General features: G+C 35.1%; 1 protein-coding gene across 1 annotated transcript in view; it reads left to right on the forward strand.

Moving 5' to 3' along the window:
* The first annotated feature begins 3,115 nt into the window (after positions 1-3,115).
* Positions 3,116-19,810, forward strand: part of RADX (RPA1 related single stranded DNA binding protein, X-linked) — a 65,580-nt gene continuing 48,885 nt past the window's right edge. Inside the window, exons 1-3 of the mRNA XM_017546431.2 lie at positions 3,116-3,969; positions 13,948-14,090; positions 17,162-17,354. Coding sequence (XP_017401920.1) covers positions 3,327-3,969; positions 13,948-14,090; positions 17,162-17,354 — 979 coding nt within the window. The 5' untranslated portion in view covers positions 3,116-3,326. The remainder of the gene's footprint in view (positions 3,970-13,947; positions 14,091-17,161; positions 17,355-19,810) is intronic.

Below are 19,810 nucleotides of genomic sequence, written 5' to 3' on the forward strand. Positions count from 1 at the left end.
ATACATCAAATCTAACACAAACATTTTACAAAGCAATTCTTACCTTTAATATATGTGATGCACTCTCAAAATTTCTGTGCTATTTTTATATATTTTAATCGCTGTTTGTGACCTAATAAATTGACTTCACAGCCTCATTAATGTTTCACAATTCACAGTTTGAAGAACACTGAACTAATAGGCATCTAATGGCTCCCTATAGTTCTAGCATTCTATGATATGCATTTATCTTCCTTTTAGAATAATAGTAACAATAGCTAACAATTATTGAGCTCTTACTATGTGCCAGGCATTGATTTAAGCATTTTGCCCATATGAACTAACTTAATTATTCAACAACTATGCCTACTTTATTGGTTCAATTTAAAAAATGAGGAAAATCAATGTGACTTATAGCTGCACCAAATTTAGTGGACTACCAAAATACTTTTCATAACCTATTTAAGGTGTTTTGAATATCTTTTAACATTCCTATTTTATAAAATTTTGTCTTGCCTATCTTTATCATTTTAAAACCTGGAAGGCACTATAATAAAACTTCCAGATCTGAGAAGAGAAAAAGATAATAATCTTAATAATACTTATTACTGGCTTTGACGTTCATATCCTTTACTTTTCTATTATTGTGAAATTGATCCTAAAACAGGTGCTTAGTAATGCCAAATCAGAGAGCATTCATACTTTCATAGGTGTGACCACTACTCAAGTAGACACGATAATTCTTGGGGAGATGCACACTATCAGTAGATTGTCAGTAGAGCAATACAAGTCTCCAAATGTGTGCCCACAGTCACCTTACATCTTTGTTAGTAGTAGTGTAAAACTAAACCTTAGTGCTATTTCTTCCCAATGCCAGTAATTATCCAAATACTAAGCACCACTGCCAATATCTATCTTTCATGAATTAGCTGGAAGGACCCAGAATGTGATGAGACAATACTATTATTCATAAATTTCACTGAGCATATGTAGTTTAGGGGCTGTTGATGGAATAGGATTGAAAGATTTCAAACATGTTCTCTTTGGATAAACAACAGAGATAGTTAACATTTAATGACCCATATAATAAATGCAATACCAATCCATAATTTCATTTATTCATTCCACAATACTATTGAGTACCTACTATATGCTAGATACTGATTTTGCCACTGGAGATTCAGCAGCGAACATAACAAAGTACCTACACTCAGGAAACTTATTTTATGTTTGATAAGTTTGGATTTTTGTATATTGTATTTGTTTGTTTATGGAGAGCCACACTTGTATATTCCCTTTGGTACAGAGACACCGGGAATAGTATGTTTTACTTATTTAAACTATTTGAGTGTCTTTTATGCATAGCAGTAATGAAGGAACTACAGGAAGCAAAAAAGAACAAATCAATTTCTGCTTTTGAAAAGTTTAAGATCTAGTTAATGCAGATCGTAATCAGATGTTCCAATTGGAGCAACTTTGCCCCCCAGGGGACATTTGGCAATGTCTGGAGATATTTCTGGTTGTCACAATTGGAGGGGGAGGTGCTACAGGCATCTAATGGGTAGAGGCCAGAGCTGCTGCTATATATCCTACAGTGCATAAGACAACCCACAACAAAAACCTTTCGGGCCCAAAGAATCAAGAGTGCCCATGTTGAGAAACTTTGAGTTATGCATACATACATTAAACTTTTTTTTAACTGCAAGTATTAGATGATAAATATCAAATGAGTAATACAGAGAAGAGAAAGATTATTCTAGACTGAATTGGTTAGGGGAGGGATCATGAAGGAAGTGGAGTTCAAGCTGAAGTGTCATGTCACTCCTTTGCTCATAACAGAAGAAACCCTGTTACCTCTCTGACCTCACCTCTTACCACTCTCCCCATCGCCCCTCCACAGCTGATTGGCTTTTGCATTTCCTTGAAAATATCAAGTATGCTTCTATCTCATGGAATTTGTTCTTGTTTTCTCTGATTCAAGTGCCATTTCCCCAGATATCCATATAGCTCACTTCCTTACTTCCTGTACGTCTCTGTTCTGTTCAATCTCTTACTAGAGAGCCTTTCTGTAATCATACTTTTTATAAAATATTAATTCCTGTTCCCTCCACTTTCTTTCCCTTTACTATGTTTTTTGGTCTCCCTAGCAAGGCTATACCCGGCCCAGACCAGACACTAAAGAATTCTGTACGGAATGAGTAAATTGGTTAAACATATTAATAGCGGCAGGATTTTTTAACCCAAGCAATGAGAAGAAACTTGAGGGTAGGACCCTGACTACAGTTATCCTTAGTGGCCTAAAACAGTGCCTGCTTCATATGGAGACTTCATAAACAATGAATAATGAATGATAAAATAGAGAGCCAAAGGAAATTAATATAAAGAAAATTAGCTCACAACTATCTTTCAAAGTATTCTTAGAACAGTTACTTCCTTCTGTGTATACTGGTACATCTAAGCACATCTGATAAATATTTTAACCTTAATTTTCACTATTCTTACCAGCTTTTTCACTTTACGTTCATTCCCGATATATGACTTGCATTAAACAAACGAAGTTTCTGAAATCTTTATATTAAAATTATGTGCATTTTAAGACGTCTCATCTAAAGGTAGCCCTTTACAATTCAATTCTAGTTCTCTATTTTCATTTGCACTTAAACACTAATTCACCCACCCTACACTCAGGGAACCACTACAGATAATTATGCTAATGCTAATCGCAATAGAAGCTAATGTTTATTGAGGATTTTTTGTGCTAGGAACCGTCCTGGAGGCTGCGCATACATTATCTGGTTTTGTTCATACTACAGGAAACCCATGTTATTACATTAATATATATTAATCAACTCTAAATTACTTTCTGTTCCTGGCGCAAAGCCCAAACCCCCAAACTCCTGAGCACTGACTCTGCACCCCGATTCTTGCCATTTTCTCTTTTCCCTTGCCTCTAAGCATCCTCCTTTCCAGGGGAGTCGCAAGTGCTCCTCCCCCTCTCTCTTTGAGAACCATGACAACCACCGATTCCCCCTCCCCTTCCCCTGACATCCCTCCCCAAGACTGCAACCCCGCCGGCACAAGGTCGGACGACCTGCTACGGAATTCGCGCGTGTGACTGCCTAGTAACAGTGTCTCGAGTCTGAAGCGCACCGAACCAGAGGCAGGGTGTGAGAGCTGGCGCGCGCACGCGCGCGTAAAGTCTTTGCAGCTTCGCTACGCGGGCGGAGCTTTGCCTGTCAGCAGGGGCAGAGTAGCGATCGTCGCCAAAGCGCGCGGTTTTATTTCTCTCAGCTTTGGAAGAGGCAAACTAGCTTTTGGTAGTGAAGCGGGTACGCAGTTATCCAACAATGTCTGGTGAGTCAGGACAGCCTGAAGCTGGTCCCTCACATGCAGGGACAGGTTGGCCGAACCCTGAGAGAAATCGAGCTGGGGTCCCGGGAGGGGTGATCCGAAGAGCTGGTGCCCAAGGGCGCAGGTCCTGGATCCAAAAGGTTCTTGAACAGATTATGGACTCACCTCTCCAGTGTGTCACCCCCTCGGAGGTGGTGCCTGTCACTGTGCTGGCCGTCCAAAGGTACCTGTTAGAGGATGAGCCACGGGACACGGTGCCCAAGCCTCCCCTTTATTGCTATGATGTGACTATCTCAGACGGGGTGTACCAGGAGAAGTGCTATCTGGACCCCAGCTTGAACTCTCTCGTATATCAAAATATTCTTAAAGTTGGCATACAAATGAGAGTTTCCAGAGTCTCATGTCTTTACAATGAGAAAAGGATAGGCCAGGGGATCCTGTGCTTAGGTAATGTCCACTGTGGGGAGACCTCAGACACTATTTCTTTAGAAACTCCCTTCAGAAATAGAGCGCACGAGGAGAAACCAGAGAGGCCTTTAAGAGGCGGGAAGAGTCATTACTTGGCGCTGTGGAATAACGAAGATCCGTATGGAGATATCTGGTTAACAGACAAGCAACCTGAGGAACTCAACTTTAGCGGTAAGTGTTTGGAAAGAATGGCAGAGGGTTTTTAAAAATAGTTTTCAGGAGCTTGCTTGAATGGTAAAAGAAATGAAAATGCTTTTGTATTGTTAATTGCAAGCCAGGAGTGACAGGTCGACAAGTTTTCTTGAATGACCCAGGGATACTTAATGAAATTTGCACAGCCCGTGGTTTTTGTTGGTTTTTTGTTTGTTTCTTTGATTGCAAAAGTGGCCAATTCAGGAAGTGTCTGACTACATCTTAAAATTCAGTCTGGCATATGTACCGATGTGGGAGTCAGTATTACTCATACGTTCTTTACATGTTTGATTGTGGTGGAATTAATCTTCATTTTATTCCCAATCCAGTTGTGGAAATAGTACGTTGTGACGGTTGAAGAGCTTATAGATTTTAATTTAGTATAAAGGTTGTAAAAATTTGCGTTTTACATGTTTTAATCTTCATTCGAAAAGGATGTTCTGTGATGTATTCCTTAGCACTTTACATTGATTGAAATGCTGTGTAACAATTATGTAAATATCACGATTTAAATGTGTAGTTTTATGGGAAGGCTTGGCGTTCTCATTTTCTTGTTTCTTATTACTCACCACAGACAGTACTGATCTGAGAAGTTCAATTTTTCTGTATCAGAAGTAGGAAGTTAACCTGAAAACACTAGCTTGTCATCAGCAACTGCTTGTCAATTACGTTTCTTCTCTAAGAGATGAAATTAAGGGGAATGATAGTACTGTAGGCATGAACACATTTGAAATGGGGAAAGAAATAAAATGCAAAAAGTAAAATAAGAGAAAGTACTGGAAGGACAAAGATTATAATTTTCTGCATTACTGCTTTTCAGTCCTTTTAAAAATGTTGTTGTCACAATACTAAATCATAGATAATCTTGCTGTGATGTGTAAGAGCAACAAACTTGAAAGTAAAAGGATAACTAGCTCAAAAAAACAATTATAGTCACATCCAGTTAAAGATGTTATAGCAATGTGTAGGCAAGGATGTCTTAAATAACTAAATTTTAAAAGCAAGATAACTATTTCTGGGATTTAAAAAAATGGGATGATTTTATCTCAAGCGTGAAATAAGGCAGTAGTGCATTATTACTCTAAATATTGATTACTTTAATTTTTAGAATTGAATATGTAAATGAAAAATTTGTGTCCTAAAGAAGAGTTGAGGGGATTAATACTTTGTGTCTATTTTGTCATACTATCTATTCATTAAAACCATATTTATATTACAAAAGGTAATGTCTGTGTGCCAAAATAAAACCCAATCTGTATATTTAAAAGCATATTGTGTTAGAAATATATGACCCAAGTGTAGTAAAATGTTAGTGATAAAATCTAGGAAGTGATCATATTGATGTTCACCGTAAAATTTGTTCAATTTTACTGTATGTTTCAAATAGTCAATAATAAAATATTAGGGAGAAGTGAAAGACCTCTTTCGCCTTCCCTGGTGCCTTCACTTTTCCTCTAAAAATCCCAAACTGTCAGTAGTTTGGTGTGTATCTTTGAAGAAAACAAAAGGAAGTAATGTCTCATTGTGTGATTTGCTATTTCCACTAAACACATCTCAGGCATCTTTCCTGTACATCTGTACATACAATATTTCATAGCATGGGTGTGTCGTAATTTGTGTAATCATGCCCATGTGAATAGGTAATTTGTAATTTGGGGCACTTATTAGTTTTTTAGTATTAAATACAATGCTAAGCATCATTAGAATGTACACACATTTTTATTTACTATGTTCAAGTATTGCTATTGAACGGCTTCCTCTAGTGAAATTGCTGCCTTAAAGGGTATTTAATTTTTTTTTAATTTTGTGGATATAGACAAATTATCTCCTGAAAAGGTTGTACAAATTTACATTCACCAGCATACATATGAGAATGCCCATTTCTCCATATCTTACTATTTTAAAATATATCTTTTGTCATTTTTCTAATTAATTTATAGAATTTCTTTGCTAAGGAGTGTTAAAATTTTGTCTGCAAATTGTTTTCTTGCAATCTATTCTTTTTCTCTTAACTTTGTTTATGGTACACATTCGTGCTTTTGAAACTCTTCATTAATGTTTACCTTGTACACAGTAAAAAAAAAAAAGTTTTAAAAATACAGCTTGATAAATTTTCATATACATATATACCTGTGTAACCACCACCCCCCTCCCTTCAAGATATAGAATATTTCTATATCTTGTTACCCCAAAAGTCTCTCTCATGCCTCCTCCTGGTCAGTACCCTATCTGAAAGGTAACACGTATTGTGACCTCAAGGATAGCTTTAAAAAGTAGAAGTTAGCCTGTGCCACACCCTCCTGCCTAAATCTCTCAGGTGGCTCCCTATTGCATTTAGACAGCAATTCAAACTCTACCGGGTCTGCAAGGCTGTACATCAGAGGATGGCGAACTTTCTGTAAAGAGCCAAACAGTAAATCTTTTTGTCTTTCGAAGACATATAATCTCTGCCACAACCCTTCACTTTTGCCATTGTATATAGAAAGCAGCCTTAAGCAGTATGTAAATAAATAGGTCTGGCTCTGTTGCAATAGAACTTCATTTACAAAAACAAGCAACAAGCAGGATTTGGGCTTATAGGCTATATAGTTTGCCAACCCCCTGCCCTACAGAATCTTTTACTCACCACTCTAATCTCTAACCCCTCTCTTCCACCATTTTGTTCTAGCAACCAGCCTTCTTTTTGATCCTCAAACCTCCAGTCTTTTTCCTGCACCTGCTTTTTCCTCTTTCTGAAAAGTTCCTTTCCATCCTCCAGTTTCAGCTCAAATAAGAACATATTAAAAATACCTTTTAAAATAAATATTTCTTCCCCCATTTATTCTTATTATATCACCCTGCAAATGCTCAAATGCTCTTCATAGAATCATAGCATTCTGAAATTATTTTCTTTAGCTGTTTTTCTTTTCCCCCCTACCTTTTTAATAAGATCCACGACTCTTTTTTTCCCCCTGTGGGCCATATCTTATAGCTAGAATAATGTCTGGCACATAGTAGGCATTCAGTATTTGTTGAATAAAGGAATGAATGAAATAATTTGATGGTTTTACTAATGTTGAGCCACTTTCGAATTCCCACTTGGTCGTGATTATTTTTATATCTGTTTACTTAAGTTAATTTGGTCTATAGGTTTCGTTTTAGTTTTTGTTGATTTTTGTGGGAGAGTATTTTTTCAATGCAATTTTTATATTGAGTTAATATTAGCCTAGTAGAATGAGTTGGAAAGCTTGCCCGTCTTCCTGTGCTTACAGGAATTATAGGTTCATTAAAGGTTTAGTAAAATTCTCCTCTAAAACTATCTGAACCTCGTGTCTTGGGCCAGGATTGGGGGTTGAGTGGGATGACTCTTGCAATTTCTTTTAGAGAAAATGATTAAACTAATAATGCTTTTTCAAGAGCCCACTTTTGAGAGTTGGTAATTCGCTAGGGAAACTCATTTCACCTAGATCTCAAAGTTGTACGTAGTAATCCATGTTTTTTTACCTATCTTGTCAATTATGACTCCTTTCACAATCTTCTTGTTTGTGTGTTCATCTTTTCTTATGATCAGCCTTACCAGAAGTTTACCTATTTTATTGTTGGCTTTTTTAAAGACACTTGGTTTTGCTAATAACAAAATCTATAGTGAGGAGATGTTTTCTACTTAATTTCTGCTATCATCTTTAATTTCTTCTATATACTTCCTGTGTTCATAGTTTTCTTGTACTACTTTCTTGAGTTGACTGCTTGGTGCATATATTTCCTTGTTTATTTCCTCCAAAAGCATTTAAAATTCTGAAATTTCCCATGGGTATTGCTTAGGCTGCATCCCCCAGGTTTGGAAGTACAGAGATTTTATTGTTACTCATTATTCATATTTTCTTATTTTATCTTGTTCTATTCTTGTATTTTTGCATTATTGAATTCTTGTAGTTATTTTTGAAATAATTACACTCCAGCCCAATTGTCTTCTTTAGTATTTTCCATCTTTCAAATCCATTTAAAAAGTGACGGAAGTGATTTAAACAACTATATTGGAAACTAGCTGTTGTGATAACTTAATGTGCATCAATTCATTTTGATTATATACTTTCATTACCTTTCTGTATTCTGCTTAGCTTTTTGGGGTCTAAATTTAACTGATATTTTCAAACTTTGGGGGTCTTCTCTGCCATTTCAAGTGAGAATTTTACTAAGATGGTAAAATCTTTAAACCCCTCTCTTTTATTTTCTTGGCATGCAATTGATATTTCTTTTTTATTTTATCCCTCCCTTCCTTCCTTCCTTTCATTCTTTCTTCCCTCTTTCTCTCTCTCTCTCTTTCATTCATTCTTTCTTTCTTCCTGACAGAGTCTCATTTGTCTCCCAGGGTGGATCACTGGCACAGATCTTGGCTCACAGCAGCCTTTACCTCCCTGGTTCTCCAGCAACGATTCTCCTGCTTCAGCCACCTGAGTAGCTGGGATTACAGGCATACACCACCACACCGGCTAACTTTGTATTTTTAGTAAAGATGGGGTTTTGCCACGTTGACCAGGCTGGCCTCCAACTCCTGACCTCAGGTGATTCACCCACTTCAGCCTCCCAAAGTGCTGGGATTACAGGTGTGAGCCATCATGCCTGACTCCTTTTTGCTTCTTTAATCTCTGAACATTTAGAAAAAGCTTATTAGGCTTAAAGTTTATTATTATACCAGGTTTTAAAAAATGTAATTTGCATATTCCGGAGTCTTATTTTTGATCTATTTTATTTGCTCTTTTATCTGAGAGGAATATTGACTTCTCTCTATGATGATGATAGTTTTATTTCTCCTTATATTTCTAAAAGGTTTTGCTTTAGATGTTACTATAACGTGTACAGTTTCATAACTGATTGATTAATATATTGTTGGTGAGTTTTACACTTATGAAATTTGCCTCTTTGTCCCTTTTGCCTTGAATTCTATTTTTCCTGACAGTAACGTTTGCCACTTCCGCAGTCTTTCTGGTAGCATTTTAGGACAATGATTCTCAAACGTGAGTAGGCATGCATATCACTTCAAGAGTGCCAGTCAGAAAAATAACTTAAATGCTTCCTAACTCTAAGAATTCACAAATAACATCAAGAAACACTGCAAAGAATGAATGGGGCAAAAATGAGCAATTGGAATTGGAGACAAATAAGCATTCAGATACTGACAGTTTCAAATTACACTTACAAAAATGAGAGAAAAAAAATTAAGCAGAAAAAAAAAAGATTTGGAAAAGGTTGCAAATATAAAGAATACACCAAAACTTAAACAAATTATTAAAGCAGTATGTTTGAAATGTTGAAGCAAAAAAGAAATGCCAAGAAAATAAAAGAAAGGGACTTAAAGATATTACTGTCTCCATAAAATTCTCACTTGAAATGGCAGAGAAGACTGCAAAAAGCTAAACAGAACACATGAAGGTCATGAAAGTATATAATCAAAATGAATTAATGGCACAATAAATTATCACAACATCAGTTTTCAACATGATTGTTTAAATCAGTTTTGCCGTTTTTTCTTTTTTAAATAGATTTGAAAGATGGAAAACACTAACAAAAGGCCATTAGCCTGGAGTGTAATTATTTCAAAAATGACTACTGTAATTCAATAATACAAAAATAAAACAAGACAAAATACAGATTGCTCAGCATCATTCCCAGTGTATGATTTATTAGATCTGGGGTAGGGCCCTAGAATTTACATTTCTAACATGTTCACTGGTGTTAATGATGCTGCTGGTACAGAGATCACACTTGGAGAACCACTGGCAAGCCGGATGCAGTGGCTCACGCCTGTAATCCTAGCGTTTTGGGAGACCCAAGCAGGCAGATTGCTTGAGTACAGGGTCCACGTCGAGACCAGCCTCGGTCCAGACCAGCCTGGATGAGCCAAGGCAACATGACAATACTCCGTCTTTAATAAAAATACCGTAGTCCAGGTGTCCTGATTTGTGCCTGTAATCCCAGCTACTTGGTGGGAGGGTGATGAAGGGGGGAGCCTGAGTCCAGGAGATTGAGGCTTCAGTGAGCCTTGATCATGCCACTGCACTCCAGCCTGGGCCAACAGAGTGAGACTCTGTCTCAAAAATTAAAAAAAAAAAGAGAGAACCACTGACCTTAGTGCATGCTTGTCCATCCCTTTATTTCCATTTTGTTTTAGGGTTGTTTCTTTTAAAAAGTATATAGCTAAGACTCTGCCTTTTGAACAAAACCAGTTATTTTTCTTCTAAAATATCAATTTAATTTATCTATATTTAATGTGAATAATGATGTTTGTGCCTGTTCTTGAAATTTTTATGTATAAAATATATCATCTTATATGTCTTTCTTACTTTTTCAGGATTAAAATATTCTTTTTCTTCTAGTAGTTTGGAAGTTATACATTATATTTGTATTCTCCTAGACTTCTAGTGGTTATTCAATGTTTTTGAAAAAAAATTTGGGTATATAGTAGGTGTATATATTTATGGAGTACATGTATTAATATTTTAACAAAATTATTTAAACTTACATGTCTGTTTCAGTCTCCAGAATTATTCTGAATATATAATATACTCCAAATGAACAAGAGAAGACATTTAGGACTCTATCTGATCATGACACAGTTGTCTTTGAGCATGCTGCTATATTAAATTTGAAGTATTGTATTTAGGACTTTTGCCATCATAACTGATTTTAGTTTATAGTTTTCTTTCTTGTACTATTTCTGTTGGAATTTTTCAGGATTATTCTAAGTTTATAAAGTTAAGTGGTACAATTTCTATGCTTTATTGGGCTCTGGGACAATTTATAGCTCAGGGAAAGAGCTATTCTTTGACATTTGTTAGCCTTTTCTTGTAAAACCACGTGAACCTGCTCCCAGTTTTGGAAGCCATCATTAGTGAACTTTTTTTCATTTTCTTCCATAGGTAAAGACACAGTTTAGTTTTGTTTTGCTTCTTATGGCAATACTGGTAATTCATATTTTTCTAAGAGATTAACTATGTCACTGATATTTAAAATTTACTGATATAAAATCATATATAATAGTCTTTTAATAATTTTTCTTTGTATGTATAGTTGTTTACATTCTGAGTATTACATCTTTATTTTCTTTTTCATGATTAGACTTGTCAAAGATTTACCTTTTCATTAATTTTTCCAGAGAATTGAATTGATCAATGCAGTTGGGTTTTTTTTTTTTTTTTTTTTTTTTTTTTTTTTTTTTTTTTTTTTTTTTTTTTTTCTTTAATATTCATTCCTTCTTCATTCCTTCAATTTATTCTTCTGCTATGATTTTTACAGTATGGTCCAGGGACCTCTAGTGGTGCCCCAAGACATTTTTAAGGGATTCATGAGGTCAAAGCTATTTTCACAGTACTAAGGCTTTCCTCACCTTTTTTCACTCTTATTCTCTCACAAGTGTACTGTGTAGTTTTCCAGAGGCTAAATGATGTGTGACACCGAAGCCAACTGAATATCAAAGAAGATATGAGTATCCACCTGTCATTTATTAAGCTAGATACTAACAAGGTTTGCAGAAATGTAAAACAACACCACGCTTCTCACTGCATTATTTTTTGGTTTTGGAAAATACAGTCATTTTTTTCAAAAAAATATGTTATTTGTAATTATACATATTAGTTTATTACTGTTATTTTTAATGAACTGATAATTTAAAAAATTCTTAGTCTGCTTTATAGTGCAGTAAAATGCTCTTCAGGCTGGCAGCAGTGGCTCACACCTGTAATCTCAACACTTTGGGAGGCTGAGGCAGGCAGATCACTTGAGGTCAGGAGTTGGAGACCAACCTGGCCAACATGGTGAAACCCCGCCTCTACTAAAAAATACAAAAATTAGCCGGGCGTAGGGGTGCACGCCTGTAGTCCCAGCTACTTGGGAGACTGAATTGCTTGAACCCAGGAGGTGGAGGTTGCAGTGAGTCAAGATCACACCACTGCACTCCAGCCTGAGCAACAGATTGAGATTCCATCTCAACAAAAGTAAAAAAAAAGCTATTCAAGACCTTCAATAATTTTTAAGAATGTATAGAGATCCTGAGACCAAAACGTTTTGAGAATCACTGTTCTATTGCATATTGAATATCCAGTTTATTTATTTTCATTATTTCTTTTTTGTTAATGAACACATTTATTTCTATGAATTTACACAAATTCTTCCTTGTCTATAGACAGCCTCTAATTCTTTTTTGGATTTGAGAGATAAAATGTGTATTCTGTGAAGTTGGTGAGTTAAAAACCCAAACTGGGAAAAATGTTAACCAGAAAGACATCTGCTTACACTTAACTCTCTGCACCTTATTATAACAGAAACAGAGGCTCTTAGAACTCTAGTTTTACAACTATGTAGCTCTTGAATTTATTTCAGATGATAAAGGAGCTGGACGTGCCTTCATTGATCAAGAGTATTCCGTTGATCAAGACAATTCAAAGCTCATCTGAGATTCATCTGACATTAAAATGAAATCACTTAATTATATTAGATCAAATGTTAGGACCTGTGATTCTGGGCTAGTAATTTACTGTATTGGGAGAATCTGGAAGGAAAGTTACAGAGAAAAATTGTGTGTGTTTTTTGTGGTATAGGCATAAATATATAATACCACTTAAATCCTTATTATAAAGAAATTACAAGTGTGATTTTCGTGTCAAAAGTGTTGACTAGGTAAAACATTATGTTAAAAAAGTTAGAAATGAAGGGAGCCTTAGCAAAATAAATATTGGTAATAATGCAAATTCAAGTCTTAATAGTTGAGACTGTGGGCTGTGAGAAAGAAAAATGTGGAGACAGTTGCAGATGAAACCTCTCTTAATCCAAGGAAGACTACATCATGATTACAAATTAATTCTTTAAATTGATGAATAGCTTTTAAGCAGTTTTTTAACTTGCCAGCAAGCCTGCTGATTAAAATGTTTCTAAGTAAATCATATGGCATATGAGAAGATAGTAAGTGCTATGTAGAAAAATAAAGTGGAATGGGAGATAAGTAAAGGGGTCAGTTTTTAACAGGATAGTTAGGGATAATATCACTGAGAAGATGACCTTTGAGCAAAACTTGGAGAGGAGGGAGAAAGTCACTTGCATATCTAAAGGGAAGACAACAAGTGTAAAGGTCCTGATACAGGCTCATGTCTGGTGTATTTTGGGGAGATGGAATTTATACGTATGAAACTGAGGTGGAGGCAATACAAAAAAGTGTAATAAAACAAATATATATAGATACAGATTTTGAGACAGGATCTCAATCGCTCAGGTTGAAATGCAGTGGTGTGATCATGGCTCATTGCAGCCTGGCTGAAGTGGTATGAGCACAGTTCACTTCAGCCTTGCTGCAGTGAGCTCAGCTGCCTGGACTCAGGTGATCATCCCACTTCAGCCTCTAGAGTAGCTAGAGCTATAGGCACATGCCACCACTCCCAGCTACTTTTGTCTTTTTGGAGAAACAGGGGGTTTTGTCATGTTGCCCACACTGGTCTTGAACTTCTGAGCTCAAGCAAGCCACCAGTCTCGGCCTCCCAAAGTGCTGAAATTATAGGCGTTAGCTATCGTGCTTGGCTTAATTCTATAAATTAAATATATAAGTGCTTAGTAATGGGAAAAACATTCCATGACTTTGAGGTCTTTTTTTTCACAAAATATCTTATGAGAGGTGAGTTTAGATCCAGGTTTTCCAGGAAGTTATTAAATGATTTGGTAAGATGGAAGGCATTCTAGATGGAACAATGTGTTAGTCAATATAGGTTTACCTATGTTCCAGGCACACAGTAAGCCTTATATATATTTCAGCTGTTAATATTAGGGATCAAATGTAGTTTATGTGAGAGAGGTATATAGACTTAGCTGGCAGGGTTTAGCTGGCAAGGAGTTGCTTTAGGTATGATTGGGCTACTATTTTTAACTACTAAAATAGATCTTTGAAGTTACCATTACAAGTTAAACAGGATTTCTTTTCTCTTTTTTACATTCTAGATACCAAAATAATTTCCCTTTCTCACCTTGAAATGACCTGGGCTAACAGAAGAAATTTTCCTGCATTGCTTGTGAGGATCATACATAAATCAAAACTGCGATACTATGGGAAACCTGATAAAAAGATGATTGAACCATACCAGGTACAAGTAATGATAAGATATCATATGTTCATTTAAGGTTATAAATTATAACTTACACACTTAATAGTACGATAACCTGTTCATTTAAATAGCATAAGTCACTTCAATGTAATTTTAAAATGTACATAAATATATGTTGTATTTTTCTGCATAATTTATTGTAAATAAGAAATTATTTCTGTATTGGTGCCCTTTATTTCCCTGATCTAGGTGGTCTCCTTCCCACCTTTTTATTTTCCTTCAACTTTTTCTTCTCAACTATGCTTTCTGCACCACCGTATAAACATACTCTAGCCTCCCATTTTAGAAAGAAAATAATAGTCTCCCTTGGCCTTATGACTCTTTTATTCCCTATCTCTTTCTCTTCACGTCAGCTTCTTGAAGAAGTAGTCTACACTAGATGTTTTTACTTTCTTACCTCCCATTTCTCAACACAATTAGTTTGGCTTTTTTCCTTAGCTTATCATTCACTAGTAACTCTAACTGTCAAATCTGTGTGATACTTTTCTATTGTCTTGACTCTGTGCTGTATAATGCTCATGAGCTCTACTTTCTTGATATGTTTGTGTTCTGTTTTTTTCTTACTTAATATTATACTGTATTTTCCCATATCAAGAATTATTTTACATATTTCATTAAACTTTTCTTATAAAAGTGTACATGCTTATTGTAGGGAATTTGGAAAATGTAGAAAGCTATTTGAAGATCTTACCACTCAGAGAGAGCCACTGTTAACATGGTGTGTTTTATTCCCTTTCTTGTGTGTGTGTAAATCACATATATACACATACATAAGCATAAACTATATTTACATATACGTATCTATTATATTTATATCATAAATATAACATGTGCATATGTATAGGTATCATATATTTCATGTAACTATGTATGTCATATATCATATGAAATTTTCTTCCCTGAACCTGGAAACCATCATTCTCAGCAAACTGACAGAAGAGCAGAAGATCAAACACCGCATGTTCTCACTCATAGGCGGGTGTTGAACAATGAGAACACATGGACACAGGGAGGGGAGCACTACACACTGGGGTCAGGTGGGGGGAAATAGCGGAGGGACGGTGGGGGGTGGTGAGCTGGGGAGAGATAGCAAGGGGAGAAATGCCAAATGTAGGTGATGGGGAGGAAGGCAGCAAATCACACTGCCACGTGTGTACCTATGCAACAATTTTGCATGTTCTTCACATGTACCCCAAAACCTAAAATGCAATAAAATAAATAAATGGGAAAAAAAAAGAAATTTTCTTTAAAAATGGGAACTATATTCTGAATACAATTTTGTATTATTTCACATTTTCTTAAATATTTGCTCTTATCACTAAAAATTTTTCATTCATAACTGTTTACAGTTATGAAGTTTTAGCACATGATATCATAAATTATTCAGTCATTCCTTGATTTTTTTTTTTTTGGCCTTCTCATTGTTGCAATACTTTCCTCCCTGATTTTTAAACTCCACTTATTTGTTGCCTTCCTGCCTCTTTGTGTCTTCATCATTTTGTCCCTGCTTGCCTCTCCAGTCTCATCTCTTCCTGGGCTTTCTATGCCTCATAATAACCAAATTGCCCTGCCTGGAATTTTCTAATGGTAATCAATTGTTTTCTACTTTTCATACCTCTACTCATGTTACTTCTTCTGTCTAGAATGCTCTTCCTCTCAATTCTCATCAGATTGGCAAAGCCATCTTTAAGATTCAGTTCAGTGCTTACCTTTGATTTACATCTTTCCATGTATACCCATATACCTAGTCACTAAGGAGAATCAGCTACATGCTATTCAGGACCCCACTATATGCCCTTACATAGGTCTATCAGAGCATGTATAACCCAGTTACACATATCTGTTAATAGATTTGCTAACCTTACTCTACTGTGAGCTCCCTGACTGTAGGAAAGAAGTATTTTATAGTGATTAAGAGTGCACTTCCTCTAGTCATATGAACTGAATTCAGGTTTTGGCTCTGTTTGCCATTTCTTAGCTTTATGATATAGGGAAAATTATCCTTTTAAAGCCTCAGTTTACTCATCTGTAAAATAGGGATACTAATTGTACTTACATTACAGGGTTGATGCAAGGATTGAATTAGTTAATATAAGTAAAGGATTTACCTATGTTCCAGGCACATAAGTCCTATATATATTTTAGCCATTATTATTAGGGATAATGTTTGATTCATCTCTTCATTCCAGTGCCTAACACAATGTCTGGAGGAGGGATCCAGTAAATGTTTAATGAATAAAGGAATGAATTACCCAAAATGTGTATTCATCATTAAGAGAAAGGGTCTGAGAAAATGACATCGTTATTTAAGAAGAAATTAAGAATTAGAAACCACTTTAATGACTGCCTTTTAGGCAGAACTGAAGTTGTCTGTCACTGTATTTTAACACCGAGAAAAACTCCAACAAATACTTTCTACCTCAACAGATTTCTCTATTTTAACTATACTCAGAGTCAGCAATAATGCATACTTGTTCTAACATTCCCCTTTCTGATAGCATAATTTCTCAAATAGTATCTTAGAAATGATTTTCATGTCTTATGTACCAGCCTCGTGTATTGCTATAAATAAATTAATGTAACCAGGGTATTGATGGCATTGTGCCCACTCAATTATATGTTTATCTAAAGTTCTCAAATACGAATATCAAAGCCATCCAACAACTCAAATAACCAAGAATGATGTCAAAATTTTCACGTAAAATTTCTAACATGTAATTTGTCTCATTGATTTGACAAACATATTGTGGGATCACTCTGTAAGGCACCATACTAAATACTATGGAGGAATCAAATATAAATAAGATTTGGACCCTCAGAGTTTCGGTCACACAGTAAGTTAGTAGTACATTTAGTACTCCCACGGATCTGGTGGCCGTCTCTTCTTTAGATTACCAATATTAGCAGATTTGACAACTGAATCATTTTTAATAAATAATTAAAATTTAAATGTTGTTTTCCATCACTCTAAATGATCACAGATAATATGCTATATACCATCTATACATAAAAGTGACAGATATGTATGTGCTTTTACTCTTTTTTTCTAGACCTTTTTGGAGGTTGCTGACAGTTCAGGCACGGTGTCAGTGATTATGTGGAATGCCCTGTGTCCTGAGTGGTTTAAAAGTTTGCGGGTTGGTTTAGTTCTTCTGCTTCAAGATTATTCTGTTAAAAAGAGTTATCCATTCAGAATGCAGCCTGTCCCCGTGGATCCACATATCAAACTAATTTCTACAATGGGTTAAGTATTCAACAAATTTGTTATCTTATGGCTGTTTTATTTATGTAAATTTGCAATATACCATATTAGGAAAAAGACCATAAAAATTACTGAAACTGTTACAACCTAATGAACCTTTAAATTTCTTTGTTCATAAGATTTTCAAGCAATCACATAACCTAATAAATATACCTGTTTATTATTTCATTTATTAAGAAAAATCATCTGTGATATTTATTGTTGATTGAAGAATGAGCTCCACTTAGGTTGTACTTATTTGGTTTTCTTTTACTTTTGGTCACATAATACTAAGTTAATAATGAATATATTTTGCAGTTACTACTAGGTGCTATCTCAAAAGGACTTCTGTTAACTTTTGTATTGAAATAATTTCAAACTTACATAAAAGTTGAAAGAATGGTATAGAGAATTCCCATATACCCTTTACCCATATTCAACAATTACTAAGATTTACCTTTGCTTTATCATTTTATCTCTCTCTTCATATATATATATATATATATATATACACATATCAATACATACACACACACACACACCCATACACACACACACATACATACACACGTATGTATATATATTCCCTGTGATCCAGTAAGAGAAAGTGGCAGCCATCATACATACCCCTTTAAGCCTAAACACTTCACTAGTATTTCAGTGTATATTTCCTAATAACAAGAGTATTCTGTTACATAATCTGAGTACAATTACCAAAATCGGGAAATTTTAAATTGATACAATACTAATATCTACCCCATAATCAGTATTCAAATTTTGCCAATTTCTGCAATCTTGAAAGGGCTTTTCCTAATTAGTACTGATATCTTGACATCTCAAATATTTTTGAACCATTAAAATTAATATATTAAATAATTGTTTTTAGATATGAACATGATTTTTTTCATTTTCATTTTTAAGAATTATAGATTACATTGCTTAAGTTTAAATACTGTTTTTGGTTTATAATAGCTTTATTCTGAACCTGAATTTCTGTGTATTCTAAATTTCCCAGCTAATGCCATTTAGCTTAATTACTTAGAGAATATTCAGATAAAGGTAGCAATTGTTCATTGTTTTCTTAAATATGTGTTTATTTGCAAAAACCTTATATGATTATTTACTAAAATCTTAAGCATTTTGCAGACATTGGTCAGATCTCCCTAGATGAAGAAGTTATTACCTAGATAGTCTGGTACACATAATCTATTATCTCATTAGTTGTTGCTATAGAAAGGTGAGGAACTAAACTGATAGAGATATTGTGACTTATTAAGAAAACACGATAAAAGTTGGTGAGAGGATGCTAATTTACAACACGCTACCTCTGCTATATAGCACTATAGGACCAGTTTTCATAATGGAAACTCTCTAAGGTATGAGAAAAAATTTATTCTTTCAACTAAGTAATTGCAGATACAGAAATTATTTTTTAAATGATAGCCTTGGTGAGAATATATTTAAAATGCATATTTTGATATTTAAAAGAGTTTTACTTCTTATTAATGTTAGCAGCAGTCTCTATTTTCTCCCTCATATTTTTGATAAGTAACAGGACTTTGCCCTATTTTTCAGGAAGCAATAGACTATTTATATAAAGCGCTAAGTAGTAAATATTTTGGCTTTCCAGGCCATATGGTCTCTGTTTCAACTTCTCAGCTCTGCCTTTGTAGACTGAAGGCAGCCATATGTATGTAAAGGAATGGCTATGGCAATATTCCAATAAACATTTATTTACAAAAACAGGCAGCCATCTGCAGCCTGTAGTTTGCCTAGCCTACATGTATCAGTAGATTGCAATTCTGGCTGTATATTGGAATCACTTGGAGAGCTTTAAAGAACCACTGGTGCCCCACCCTCAAAGATTCTGATTTAATTATTCTGAGAATGGGACCAAGGCATTGCTACGGGTTTAAAACTCCTCAGCTGATCCCAAAGGTATAGCCAAAGTTGAGAACTATGGCTTTATGATCTTTAAAAATTACCTATATGAAACTAATGAGTTTTTTATCCTAGCATTTTCTTCATTTTTAATTGGCAAATAATAATTAAATACATTTATAGGATCTAGTGTAACGTTTTGACCTATGTATATACATCGTAGAAAAACTCAATCAACATATCCATTACCTTACCAACTTACCACTTTTCTGTGGTGAGAACATTAAAAATCTACTAGCAATTTCGAAATATATAATACATTATTATCAACTGTAGTCACCATCCAAGGCGATAGATCCCTAAGACTTATCCCTCCAGTTTGACTGAAATTGTACCCTTTGATCAACGTCTAGCTTTTTCCTATCACTGCCCATTTGCCCTACCCCTCCGCCCCCACCCAGCTTCTGGTAACCACCTTTCTACTCTCTGTTTCTATGAGATTGACTTTTTTAGATTCTTGGAGAACGTTATGCTAATTGAAATAAGCCAGGCAGAGAAAGACAAATACTGTAAGATC

The sequence above is a fragment of the Cebus imitator genome, unplaced genomic scaffold (assembly GCF_001604975.1).
Source record: "Cebus imitator isolate Cc_AM_T3 unplaced genomic scaffold, Cebus_imitator-1.0 Scaffold189, whole genome shotgun sequence".
In the NCBI taxonomy this organism is placed as follows: Eukaryota; Metazoa; Chordata; class Mammalia; order Primates; family Cebidae; genus Cebus; species Cebus imitator.